Source organism: Cyprinus carpio, chromosome A25, assembly GCF_018340385.1.
Source record: "Cyprinus carpio isolate SPL01 chromosome A25, ASM1834038v1, whole genome shotgun sequence".
Classification (NCBI taxonomy): domain Eukaryota; kingdom Metazoa; phylum Chordata; class Actinopteri; order Cypriniformes; family Cyprinidae; genus Cyprinus; species Cyprinus carpio.
The window spans coordinates 13471718-13484142 of record NC_056596.1 but is presented as its reverse complement, the minus strand read 5'-3'; the positions used below and the strand labels follow the sequence as shown (position 1 = coordinate 13484142).

Below are 12425 nucleotides of genomic sequence, written 5' to 3'. Positions count from 1 at the left end.
TAATCCTGCTCTGTGTTAGTCTGATATGTGCCATAAATCCAAGCTTTTGTCACTACACTACTGTCATATGAAAGGAGAGTTCACCCAAAAAATAAAAATCACTATCATGTCATTCCAAACCTTTATGACTTACTTTCTTTTGTGCATCCTAAAATTTGAATATCCTCGCCGGCACTTTTCCATATAATGCATGTGAATAAGTACTCAAGCTTTTTAGCTACAAAAGTTTCATAGAACTGGTTCATACAATGCTTAGAGACTGAATTAGTGAGAGGAGAAGAGATTTGTTGTAAATGAATCATAGTTTTGAGTCAAATCTTTTCAGTGAATCAGTTGATACAATTTATAACACCCATCTGAATGAATTCATTCACAAATCTGACTGATACGGTTCGCAACTCACTAACCGAATGACTAAAAAAGACCACTAAACGAATGTAGTTAGTGAGTGCATAGACTGTTTTTATGGTACCTTTTGAAGCTTGTAATCTTTAGTTCCAATTTATTATGACTGCATGGAAAAGAGCGACCAGTACTTTGCTTAAAATGCCTTCTTTTGTGTTGCACTTGAAAAAGAAATTCATATGGCTTTGGAATGACATGAAGGAGAGTAAAACTGATGGAATTTTCATTTTTGAGTGAGCTAATACTTTTAGGATGCGACTTCCACTTCAGCTTTTAAAGGCCTGAAGTACTGTTTGTCATGTTTAAAGGGTCATTTCTGCCTTGTTCATCTTGCCAGAACATATGTAGCTCATCTACCAGTTTAAAGCAAGCGCCAAAATGGATTTTAATACATACAACATTTCTCTTGTTTATATGACTCACTGAATCATCTTAAGTTCTGGGAAAGCGCCACTGCTGAATCACATTTGGCATTGCGCCTGTCCCTTAGTTTTTGTCTGTATTTTGGCGTGTTCCCCCCTACCATTCCTTCGCTCCCACCATCCTGCCCTTTGATTTTTGAAAAAGGGGGTTTCAGAACCAAGCTCACGCTACACTTCAAGCTTTTTAAGATGTCATTGAGAGACAAAGTATAGAAAGACACACAGATGCCATTGGGGTTGTGTTTACGTAAGTCTCTCAGCACTGATTGAAAAGAACATCATAAGCAGTAACAGAACATTTTTCCACTGAATTTGCAACAGGTGCTTAACACTATTACCAAAATTATACATAATTGGCTGCATTTTCATGCAGAACATATCCCACTTTTATTCATTTACTAATATGTGTTTTTGTTGTTGTTGTTTTTTACATTGCATTTTAATGTAGATGCAGGTTTTGATTAATCGTGTCTGTGCATACATGTTTAATATCTGCATAGAATTAATGAATGAGAACCAGTGACTGAGTCGTATAGGGCTTGTTGGGTGTGTGTTTGCGCAAGAAACATTGGTTTGGCAAATCATTACGCCCCAGTCAGTGTGCATCCCAGTCTAAGAGACCTAATATTTCCTGGGGGTACAGGGGTTTATTTCAAACTCAGCTCAACTGTCAGTCAACCCACTGATTGTTTGATAGAAACTGACAGAATATTCACCCAAGTGAAGTGAAAAATACAGTAAAGAGCAATATTCAAGTTATTTTTGCAAGCTGACCTATGTAGCAGTTTACCTGTGTGTGTATATTTCACTGTGGCCAGCATTGGCGTCCACCCTTTCCTTCTCTGTAATTAGATTTGTGGAGAATGTAGCTGGTTTTGCCTGCTCTTTCAGTACACTAACCTACTCCTCTGTACAAACTGCCATTTTAACATGGGCTGTACCTGTTTGTATTTCTTGTTTTTAACCAATGATGTCTGACTAGTCTGAAACCCCCTTAATGCATTTAACCTTATATAATATGACACATCAAATTGTCCTGTATAGCAAATGATAAAATGTTTTGGGATATTAATAAATATGTTACAGAATTTATTTTCTTTTTTTATTTCTTTCATTCATTTTTTTTTTTACACATACATGTATTTAAAATACATGCATATTTACTTTTCATTGCATTTTTTCACATTTTTTTAATTTTAAATCAATATTACTGTTATGTTAAACTTTAATTTAATTTTTTTTTTTGATTTTTTAATAAATCTAATTATTTTGTTAATTATAAATTACCAAAGTATATGAAAAGTATAAATAACTTTTGGACAGAAAAAAAAAATACTTTGCAAATGCAAAAGTGCATGGTCCAATTGTACTGGCTAAATATGCGTACTTGCATTTCTATGGTGGCAACAAACTTTATTCAGTGTTCAGGGAGGTAGCTATAAACATGCTTACAGTTTAATTAGCATTAAAGGGATACTCCATCCCAAAGTGAAAATTTTGTCATTAATCACTTACCGCCATGTCATTCCAAACCCGTAAAAACTTTGTTAATGTTTGGAACACAATTTAATATATTTTGGATGAAAACAGGGAGGCTTGAGACTCAGATTTGCCAAAATGGCGCTACGCTGATTTGGCGAGACACGGAGGAGAGGAATTGTTGAATAAAGTCGTTATTTTTGTTTTCTTTGTGTACAAAAAGTATTCTCGTCGCTTCATAACGTTACGGTTGAATCACTGATGGCAGATGGAGTATTCTGACGATGCTTTTCATACTTTTCTGGATCTTGACACTGTTATTTATTTGGCAGTCTATGGGACCGTCTCAAGCCTCCCTGTTTTCATCCAAAATATCTTAAATTGTGTTCCGAAGACAAACCGCGCTTTTACGGGTTCGGAACTACATGGGGATAAGTGAATAATGACAAAATTTTCATTTTGCGGTGGAGTATCCCTTTAACTAACTCACAATTTTAATTCTGTTTGTGATAGTAGTTGGCATGAAAGAGAATTATCTTTGAAGGCAGTTTAAGTTATTGCCCTTGCATGCATCACTATTTGATGTATAAACATTAACTGAGAAAAATCCTTTTATGTTCCCTATCCTTGCTCCCAAGGAACATTCTCGTTACATGACCCATCTTTCTCAAGCCTGCCAGTGGTGCCCGCCAACAAGGGAATACCTTGCAGAGTTCTCATATGCGCTCCATTGGCACACCACCAGTGCAATGTCGCTTCGAGTTTTAACCACCAATTTATAACCCATGGCTGATGAATAATAGAGCAGCGTCCTTGTAGTTATTTATGCGCTAGAAGATCAGGATTCCAACCAAAGATTAATGGCTTGCGCGTGGAAACAAAAGAGGACAGGATCCTTTTTATTTGCACCCTCTGCTTTAATTGGACATGTTTTAAAATGCAAGCCGAGGTTTAAATGACCCTGTCTATTGTGCAGCAGTGCTGGGCTGGATATTGAGACCAGCATGGGCCATTGTTGAGTGATCTCGGATGTCCGTCACTGCTAAGATTGGTGTAAGAGGCAACCATCAGTCAGTTGAGCAAGTGTTTGCAAATTTAAAAAGGTATTTTTAGACCTTTCCAAATCAGTTTCAATGTTTGCTTAGAGTACTGTACATCTTGTAGGGATGTAATTAATTTGATTGTGTTTATTGTAAACTGCAGCACTAGAAGGATTTGCAGCAGTACAAACAACATTAATGGTGTAAGTGACAGTAACAACACTGCATCAAAGCTCCAAACAGAGTTTAAAGAAAATGCCTACAGTTGTTTGAACATGACTGTAGTTTTAGACCTTCCCATGTTTGACGCGCTCGTAGACATGTTGAGAGCCGTTGATGAAGATGTTTCATCTGTAGCTCTTGATGAAACCTGAAAGCTCCAACGTGTCTAGACACCATTGTCTTGTTTCTTGGTAGGATCAGGGTAGTGACTACAGTTCTACTCACAATGACTTTTATTTTTTAAGTGATGGCTTACATATCTATACCTGTTTCCATAGCTCTTCGTGCCAGATGAGGACAAGTCCATCTTCGGGCGCAGTGTCAATAAGCAGGTCTTTGACGGTTTGACTACAGGACTTCTGCAGACAGTTGCCACAGCGCTGGGGCAGTTGCACTCACCTAATTTGGATGGAGATCCACCACGTATATGCTCTCCGGACACCAAGAGCAGACCAGCTGCCAGTGAGAACTTCAACACACGTGCACAAGATCTCATCAGGTTATTACTTTATACATTTTCTTTCCACGACTCTTCCAGATCCAGCTTCTTGAATGCTATTGTTATGTCCAGTGTTTGATTAACACACAACAAGTTACATAATCACATTCATTTTTGAACATAACAAAGAAAACTGTGCTTGTATAAAATCAGCCAAAAAAGTGCTGATTTTATACAAGTGTACGCTGAGTAACCTGCCTGTCTGTTTTGTTTTTTTTTTTATAAACTGTATTTGTGATGTTCTATCCTGATCTTACAGCTCAGTTTTCCCTTTTCGACACACCTCTCCTCCTTGCTCATTAGGCAATTGGATGCAGGAAAATATTATTATGCTATATTTAAGGTTTCTAATATTCTCCTACAATAGGTTTACATGCATGCAAGGTCAAAAAACGCTTTTGTTTTCTCAAAATATGCATTTACTATCACCTCATTTTCCAACGATTCTCAAATTATTTGTTCAAAGCAGTTTTTAGGTTCAGTCTCTCTAAACCCCTCCTCTCCGTGAGCCTACACTGCTCTGATTGGTCAGATGGCCCAGCCTGTTGTGATTGGTCTACCGCGTACAGCGTGTGTCGGAAACAATATGCATATTGTCATAGTTCTGTATTTGGAACGCTCGAATAGAAAATATAAACATCTATTATTCATCATACATACTTATTGTGATTCAGTGGAACCAGCTGGTCCAAATAAACTGGGTACTGGGTACTGAGCCATCTTTCAAGAGCTTTTGTGAATCCCGTTTTGAAATCCTCAAAATTAGAGAAGCAGTCGTCAGTAAAATGACGGGAACACAAAAAAGATTGGGGATGTGCTGCTGTGGTACAGTGGAAAAAATGAATTTTAACCAGTGATTCTTTGCAGCCTCATCTTTCGGAAGTCAAAATAAAACAAATTTACTTTCATAGTGTAGGACACAGCGTCTTCTCGACATGATGTTAACCACATGAACAAGCTACAATGTGTGAGGGCGGGGCAAGTTGTTCGTGGCCGTTCAATGTAGAACATAGGCAGGCATAATGCAAATGTGTTACCATGTGATGTGTAGCCGTCACAGAAGTGGGATTCGAATTACTGACAACTTTATTTATCGTGCACTTTCGGCTTTACAACTTTACAAACTGCATTAAAGGCTATATTCGAAATGGCATAATAGGGACACTTTAATGTTAGTAACTTTGCAAGCTAGCTGTGGTGAAAACAAATACCATCAGTCGCTACTGTTGGGTTCACACTAACCACACACCGTACAACCATAAAGAGTGACATGGCTCTTGTTAGCAACAATATTTTTTGCATATTAAAATTACACAAGAGTTTCTTGGTATGAGATCCCTTGTGTAGGGAATGACCTCTTGGAATGGATCCAGAGGTTAGCTTGGACAGACAGTTCGGGAAATTTGTTCAAAAGACTATTCCAATTTAATGACATAATAGCCTTGTGCATCTAATAAGACCTGGCTTTCTGCACACTGGTTGGATAGAGTATGTTCTTGGATTCACCCCTTTGCTAAATTAGTTGGAAACTCCTCTTTATATCCGTGCTCTAAACCAAAGTTTTTAGTCTCCGCATCAGCCAAAATTCCCTTCTGGAAGTGCACGACTTGAAGTTGAACTCAGCATTAGAGTAGGGCTGTGTGGAGGAGAGCACCAGTGCTGGGCTTTCCCCTGCTTTCTGAGGAAAGGCAGACAGCCCAGCTTGCTAAGAATCCCAAGCTTCCCACAATCCCTCAGTTTTCCCTCCTGTGATTTGTTTGACACGAGCAGTCTCAAGCCCAGTGCTGTGACCGTGGAGTGACTTTACGGACATGGCTGGAACAGGCCAAGTATTGGCTGGATCACCAAAAATAAAACTGCAGGGAAGAAATAAAATACTTTTTTGGGGGGTTTTGACAGTAAACAAGACTATAAAAAGAATAATGTTTTTAAGCTTTTTAAGCTTTGTGACTATTGCAATGTTCATTGACTGCAAAAGTAAAAAGGAAACAGATTTATGGGGGTACAAAAACCAGATTCAAACCTTCATTTCCCAAATGTCCACCAATGATCAATGTAAGCATTAGCAGCCGGTCATAAGTCCAACATATTTTGCATTTCTCTCAGGATCTGTCAGATGTTAAAAATAAAGTGAAAACCAAATGATGTAGGTCAGAATTTGTAGAATTCAATTTGATGTAGGTGGAAAAACTCTCCGAGTAAGTCACACCTTTGGCTGGACCTAATTGTGACTGATTACTTTGGCTCTTGTTGCCTGGATGAAGTGTCTGAAAGGCTGCACAATGGTGTGTGGAAAGGCGCTTTCTGCTGGAGCAAAACCCAAGAGGAGGATAAAGCCGTAACAAGGGGCTTTAGTTCAGGTGATGGCCGACCTGTTGATAAGAAGGGGGAGGGAGAATTGTAATTACCTTTATTGAGTGCAGCCTCATTTGACTGACAGCTGTAACAAAAGGGAAGTAGAAAAAGAGAAAATGAAGGGGAAAAAGATAGACTTGGGGAGACTGGGAAACGGAGGCTAAAGTGGTGTGTGTGAGATGTGGATCTGCAACTGACTCAGCTCTTTGCTGCGCTGGAGCGACAGAATGCTGGCCCAGACTTCGCTGGGAGGTCCAGTGATTGACTGCCAGGAGACTTTCGGCGGTGCCGGAGGTGGGAGAGGGTGGAGGGACAGAATACCTGAGCCATGAGGGAAGAAGGGGGGCTTTCCTCCTGTTCTAGATCTGAGCTGGCACACGGAGACGCAGTCATCCACTAATACTGTAATTAGGCCTGATTTGTAGCCAGGAGGGTGTGGACCAACACGGTCATGAGACCTTTCATTTGACCAGACAAATTAGAGATATAGACATAATAGGCAGGAGTTGTGGGGTCAGATTTCAGGCCAAGAGCGTTCTGGATTGCAGTGGCCTACATGACCGTGAGCTGTCTACTTAGCATTTATGGTATCATAAGTGTGCTCCCACTGTGCAGCCTGTTACAGAAAGTCCAAAACTACATGCTGCTCTTTGAGATATCTAATTTTGGCCCAATATTACATCCACCCCAGAGAAGGCAATCCCATGTAGTGGGGCTAACTTGGTGGAAAATTCATCCAAAATGGCGAACAATGGAAAACAAATGTTGACTATAAATGTACCCAAAAACAAATGATTGTGATTGCGATTCAAATGTTTTTTCTGACTCATTTTGGCTTGTTTCCCTCAGCTATGTGGTGAACATGGGCTTGATCGACAAGCTGTACGGCTGTTTTCTGTCTGTACAAGGACCGATTGACGAGAGTCCCAAGATGGCTGCCTATCTCGAGCAAGCCACAGCTTTTCTCCATGGGATGTGCAAGTTGTGTTTTGCTGTGACTGGTCGGTGAGTGGTTTCTAATGTTACTTTACTTCATTTATGTCTCCACCATTGTCATCCGTTTTCAAAAAAGTAGCATGGCCTATACTGGGACATCATTATAATATTGTGGTATTCTTTGAATTGCTTTTGAATTACTAGTTACCATGGGTATGGTAGTTAATCAGTACTATAGGGTTCTTAAGGTTCAAACATATCATCACTGTAGCATGATAGGTCCACAGTATCTATTTATAGTGGTTGCACCCTTACCAAACATCCCCAGACCAGTAGATAACCTCATTCCTATCTAAATAAATAGGTGAAGTCCACTGTAGTTTTGTTGTTCAGATGTCTGAAGAGGTGCAGACCAGAGACAACAGCCCCATCAATCAGCAGCTCATTTCCCAGTGTCTGACGCAAGCCCTGCAGAGCCTGTGCTGATAGTCATCTAGCAGCCCCGCGGCTCTGTCTCCCTGCACTGTAAACTCCTGCCTGCAGCCCACCCAAGTGTGTGTGTGTCGGAGTGCGTTTGTGCATGCACAACTGCTGACAGAGGCTAACCACACAGTCACAGCTTGTGGTATCCCGCCTTTGACCTCTAACCCTGACTTGCAGAAAAGACAAATCACTGTGATGCTGCACTGTTGCGTTCTACATACTTTAAAATTGCACTGTAAACATTGTAGGAGTGATTGTTTCTGTACATTGTGAAAACACAATATAACACATGTAATGTGGTATTGAAATGCAAAAAAAGCATATTTCGTCTGGGCCTGATTGTAAGGTGTGTTAAAAGGTAGGTAGAAAGTGATACTGAAATATTTTCAGCCATGCTTCTAATTTGTTTCAGAACTAGAAACACTCTCGATCTCCACTGTGTTTCAGTCCCAAACTATAGTCTGACTGAGCCCTTGCATTTGCAACAAGTTAATTTTCCAGACCATTCCACTTGGATTTTGGAGTTTCTTCAAAGGTCATAGCTCCTCCTTTATTGGCCAGCTATGTTCTGTTCCAGCTGTTGCATGCTATAACGCCACCCAGCTGGTTGTGACAACTCTAGTGTCTCTCCCAACATCCTTTGGCTCCTGACACTGAATATCTGTGAGAAACTCCAGTGCCAGTTCTTCTCTTTAATAGTCCTGCTCAGCAGCATAATCAACATCTTTCATAATCAAGTCAACGCTCCATTCCGTCATTCTTCACTGTGCTGAAGGCCAGGAAGTTGTCCCTTTGTGGTTCGTGTTAGACATGTCCGAGTTGCTCTGCTCACTTGCAGTTGCCAGACCCTCTGGTTTGTTCTTACAGCGTGTGCTTTGTGTTTCTGTCACCAACTGCCAGTGTATTTGGTGGGATTAAATATCGCTAATCATCAAAGTCGATAAAAGCTTGTCAAGGAGCGCTTGTGCTGAGCTAATGACGACGTGTTGGCCTATGAGTTGTGGCTTGTGTTGCAGTCAGAATAGATTGAAATGGTGGTGTATCTGCTTGTTCTACATTGGATCAGAGACTTTCTTTTCTAAAGTTAACTAATAGAGCTTTTCCTTGCTGTAGAGCAGGGGTGTGCAATCCTGCTTCTGGAGATCTACCTTCCTGCAAGGTTTCTGCTTTGTCTGCAGTCTTTAAAAGTACTCCTAAACCTTGATTATTTGGCGCAGATGTGTTTGGATTCGTATTATGCAGGAACATAGATCAACAGAAGCGAGACTGAGCACTCCTGGTGTGGAGCGACAAGAAGGTATTGGGAGAGAGACCAGGAAAAGGGTTGGGAAATGGTTCAGGACGCATTCAGCCCCCGACCCCATTCCTTCCAAGCACCCTGACTCTATGCATTAACCGCAAGGTGTCATGGATCCAGCAGAGTTTTAGACACCTTGACTGATTTAGAAAGCATATTTTTTCTTGAGTCGTTAAACTGCCCTTTTCCCTCAAGGAAATCGTTTCAAGGCAAGTTCCAGATATATTTTGTCTCGTCCTCTCTAAGTCGAGTAGACACTAACAGCATTACCACAGGTTTGGCTGTAAGCATGGATTAATCAGACAATGTTGATTTGGGGTCAGTGGTTAGGCTCAAATTGCCTCTGTGAGGCCTTTCACTTTCATCCCACTCCACAGTCTCCTGTTTCAGGGTCAGGAGATGTGAAGTTCATCATGCACAGTCAATCTGTGAGAACCAAGTCTTTGTTTCCTGTGGTAGACACTGATCACGACTGTCGGTGGATGCTGCCCTTCTCCTCTGAACTGAGACCAGTTCTAGGGATTTTCTTACACTAGTTAAGGTTAGACATAGATGAGAGGCACAGAGCCGAGATCAGTCCCACAAGGTGGCTTCCACCTGGAAGCTTATTCCCGAATAGCCGATCTCTTGCACTTGCTGTGATCTCATTGCCGAGGGTGAGGGTTCCCCCTCACCGAGCTTGACACTCCTTTCTCCCCTTGGCTCACCAGAAGGTCTGTTTCCCCTCCAGTGCACTTGGTGTAGTGTTCACGGACGTATCCTCAACTGCAATGTGACACCTTGTAGAACCAGCGCCTTTTGTGCTGTTTAGGGATCAGCCCTTGATACCAAAATCCAGACTCTTGCCATTGCAACGGTAATGGAAGATCTTGTCTCAGATCAGCCTTAAGGCCTCGCTTCTGCTCAGAACCTCAGGGGTATAAAGTTACCAATCCTGCTAATCCGCAGAGTGTTGTCCTGACTAAGACACACAAACACGCTGCTGTAAATCTGGTAAGATGGGTCTTAATTAAATGTGCTGCAACACAAGATGGCCAGAGAGTGATGCGAGTTTGCATAGTTGTGGAGCCAGTGCTATTGGCTGACAGATGGTTGTCCAAGTTCCAAGACTTCTCTCCACTTTGGCTCTTCTGTTGCTGTGTGGAGAGCTCCAGGATGTTCACTGGTGTATGAGATGCTTGGATGCCAGCTTCATAGCTTAGAGTCTCAACTTCCCCAAAATTCACCTGATCAGTCTGAGGTCTGTCACATTTAAAGATGATGCCCTTACCTCCCCTCTACAATAATCTCTCTTCACACTCTAGATATTCATTCCGTCCATCTGGCAAATACATTCTGTCCACCTCTTCAAATAATCTGTACATTCATTGTATCTTTGTTTGTTATATTGTATCTGTCTTTGTATGTTAATTCTTTATATCTGTTCACATCCTCTCTATATATTCTATACATTTGGCCACCACATTCTATCCATTTCTATATATTCATTTTTATATATTAATTTAATTTTTTAATTTAATTCATTCTTCCGCATTCTGTCCATCTCTATAAATTATATATATATATATTCTTTACACCACTTTCTATCCATCTTCAAAAATTCTGTTTATTCTTTCCATCTGTCCACCACGTTCTGTCAAATTCTATACTTTCTGTATATTTGTTCTAAACATCTGGCCATCGTATTCTGTTTTTCTCTGCACGTTCTACACATTCATCATATACATTTGTCTAACACATTCTGTCCACCTGTTTATGCATTCTGCACATTTATTCTATATCTCCACATGACATTCTGTCATCTCCATGCATTCTGTGCATTCGTCATTGATGTTTGTGCACCAAATAAATTTTTTTCCTCAATATGTTCTTAACATTCATTCTGTAAATCTGTCCATCAAATTCTATCAGTCTCTCTGGACGTTCTATACATTCATTTTCTACGGTATATCTGTTCTGTTATACACCTCTCTAAAACATTCTATGCATTCATGTTTTACAACTGCCATCATATATATTCTATATTCATTTTATAAATCTGCCCACCACATTAGATCATTCTCTCTTGTACTCTATACATACATTTCTCTTTAATCATCTATCATTCTTTCTATACATTTCTCCATCACACTCTATCCATTTTAAAGATAACATTGTCCATCACATTCTACCCATTTCTCAATAGTTTGTTTTCTGTCCATAGAAATTGTGCTTCAGTAATTTTGCGTTAATCGTGTTGAATTATTTTAACACGTTAAGGATTTTTTAATTAATCTCGTTAACACTGACAGCCCTAGTATACTGCCCCATTCTTTCTTCTCCTCTATCTCTATTTTACTTCACTTCTTCTCTCTGATCTCCAGTCCCTGATCCCAGGCTCAGAAGAGTAAAGTCTTTCCTATCTCTCCTCATATATTAGACCACAGCCACCCTCAGTGTGTCTCAGTGTTCATTCCTGAGTCAGGCAGGGCCAAATGTTACCAGTTAAGCATATCTGCCCCATAGGCATGCTTCACAGAAGGGGCTTGCCTTCATTATTTATATCGGAACGGACAGGCTCTGGTCTAGCGAGTAAATCTAGAAGCCCCGAGGACTATCATTCAGTTTTTGTGGCTTAAACAAGCAACCAGCAACATTTCAGGTTCTGATGCTTTCAGACCACACCTCTTCTACCTTTTCCCACCCTTCCCCTGTGCACTATACAACAGCCCTGTGCACTGCTGACTTTGTTTGAAAGGCCAGTGATTCAGATTGAAAGGTGCGTAAACTTGAGGAACCTTAGTTCACTGGCCTGATATATATGATACTATGTGAAGCACCTTTGGCCTTGCTAATAGAATAACAGTATTTCTGACCCTGAATTGTTTTTAATTTCTTGAGTGTCAGTCACTGGTTAACAGGTATTACCTGTCCTGTTGAACAAAGTGGCCTTTTGTACCACATCATGTGTGATTGATGTTGTTTGTGGATATTTGAGTAAAAGTACTTTCCTACACAACGTTATGTGCTTTTTCTGAATGCCTGCTACTATCTGTTCGGTTATGTTTAGATTGGCATACTGCCTGCTGTTTAAAAAAGAAATATGCTGCGAAGTGTATGCAATTTTTTTTTTTATATGCGTGAAGCATATGCATCGACTGCAGATCCTACAGATCAGATGGCATAGAATTAAAAAAAAAGTCTTACATTTTAGATTTTTAAAAACTATAAAAACTCATTTTTACCTAAGTCATTATTTTGCTAAAAATTACATTAAAATTAATTTATTAGTATTATTGTTGTTGTTG

At 40.1% G+C, this 12425-nt stretch overlaps 1 protein-coding gene across 1 annotated transcript in view; it reads left to right on the top strand.

Annotated features, from left to right (window-relative positions):
- The window catches only part of LOC109108875 (S phase cyclin A-associated protein in the endoplasmic reticulum-like), a 98933-nt gene that overhangs the window by 68119 nt on the left and 18389 nt on the right, over positions 1-12425 (top strand). Inside the window, exons 25-26 of the mRNA XM_042715923.1 lie at positions 3847-4067; positions 7272-7427. Of these exons, the coding sequence (XP_042571857.1) occupies positions 3847-4067; positions 7272-7427 (377 nt within the window). The remainder of the gene's footprint in view (positions 1-3846; positions 4068-7271; positions 7428-12425) is intronic.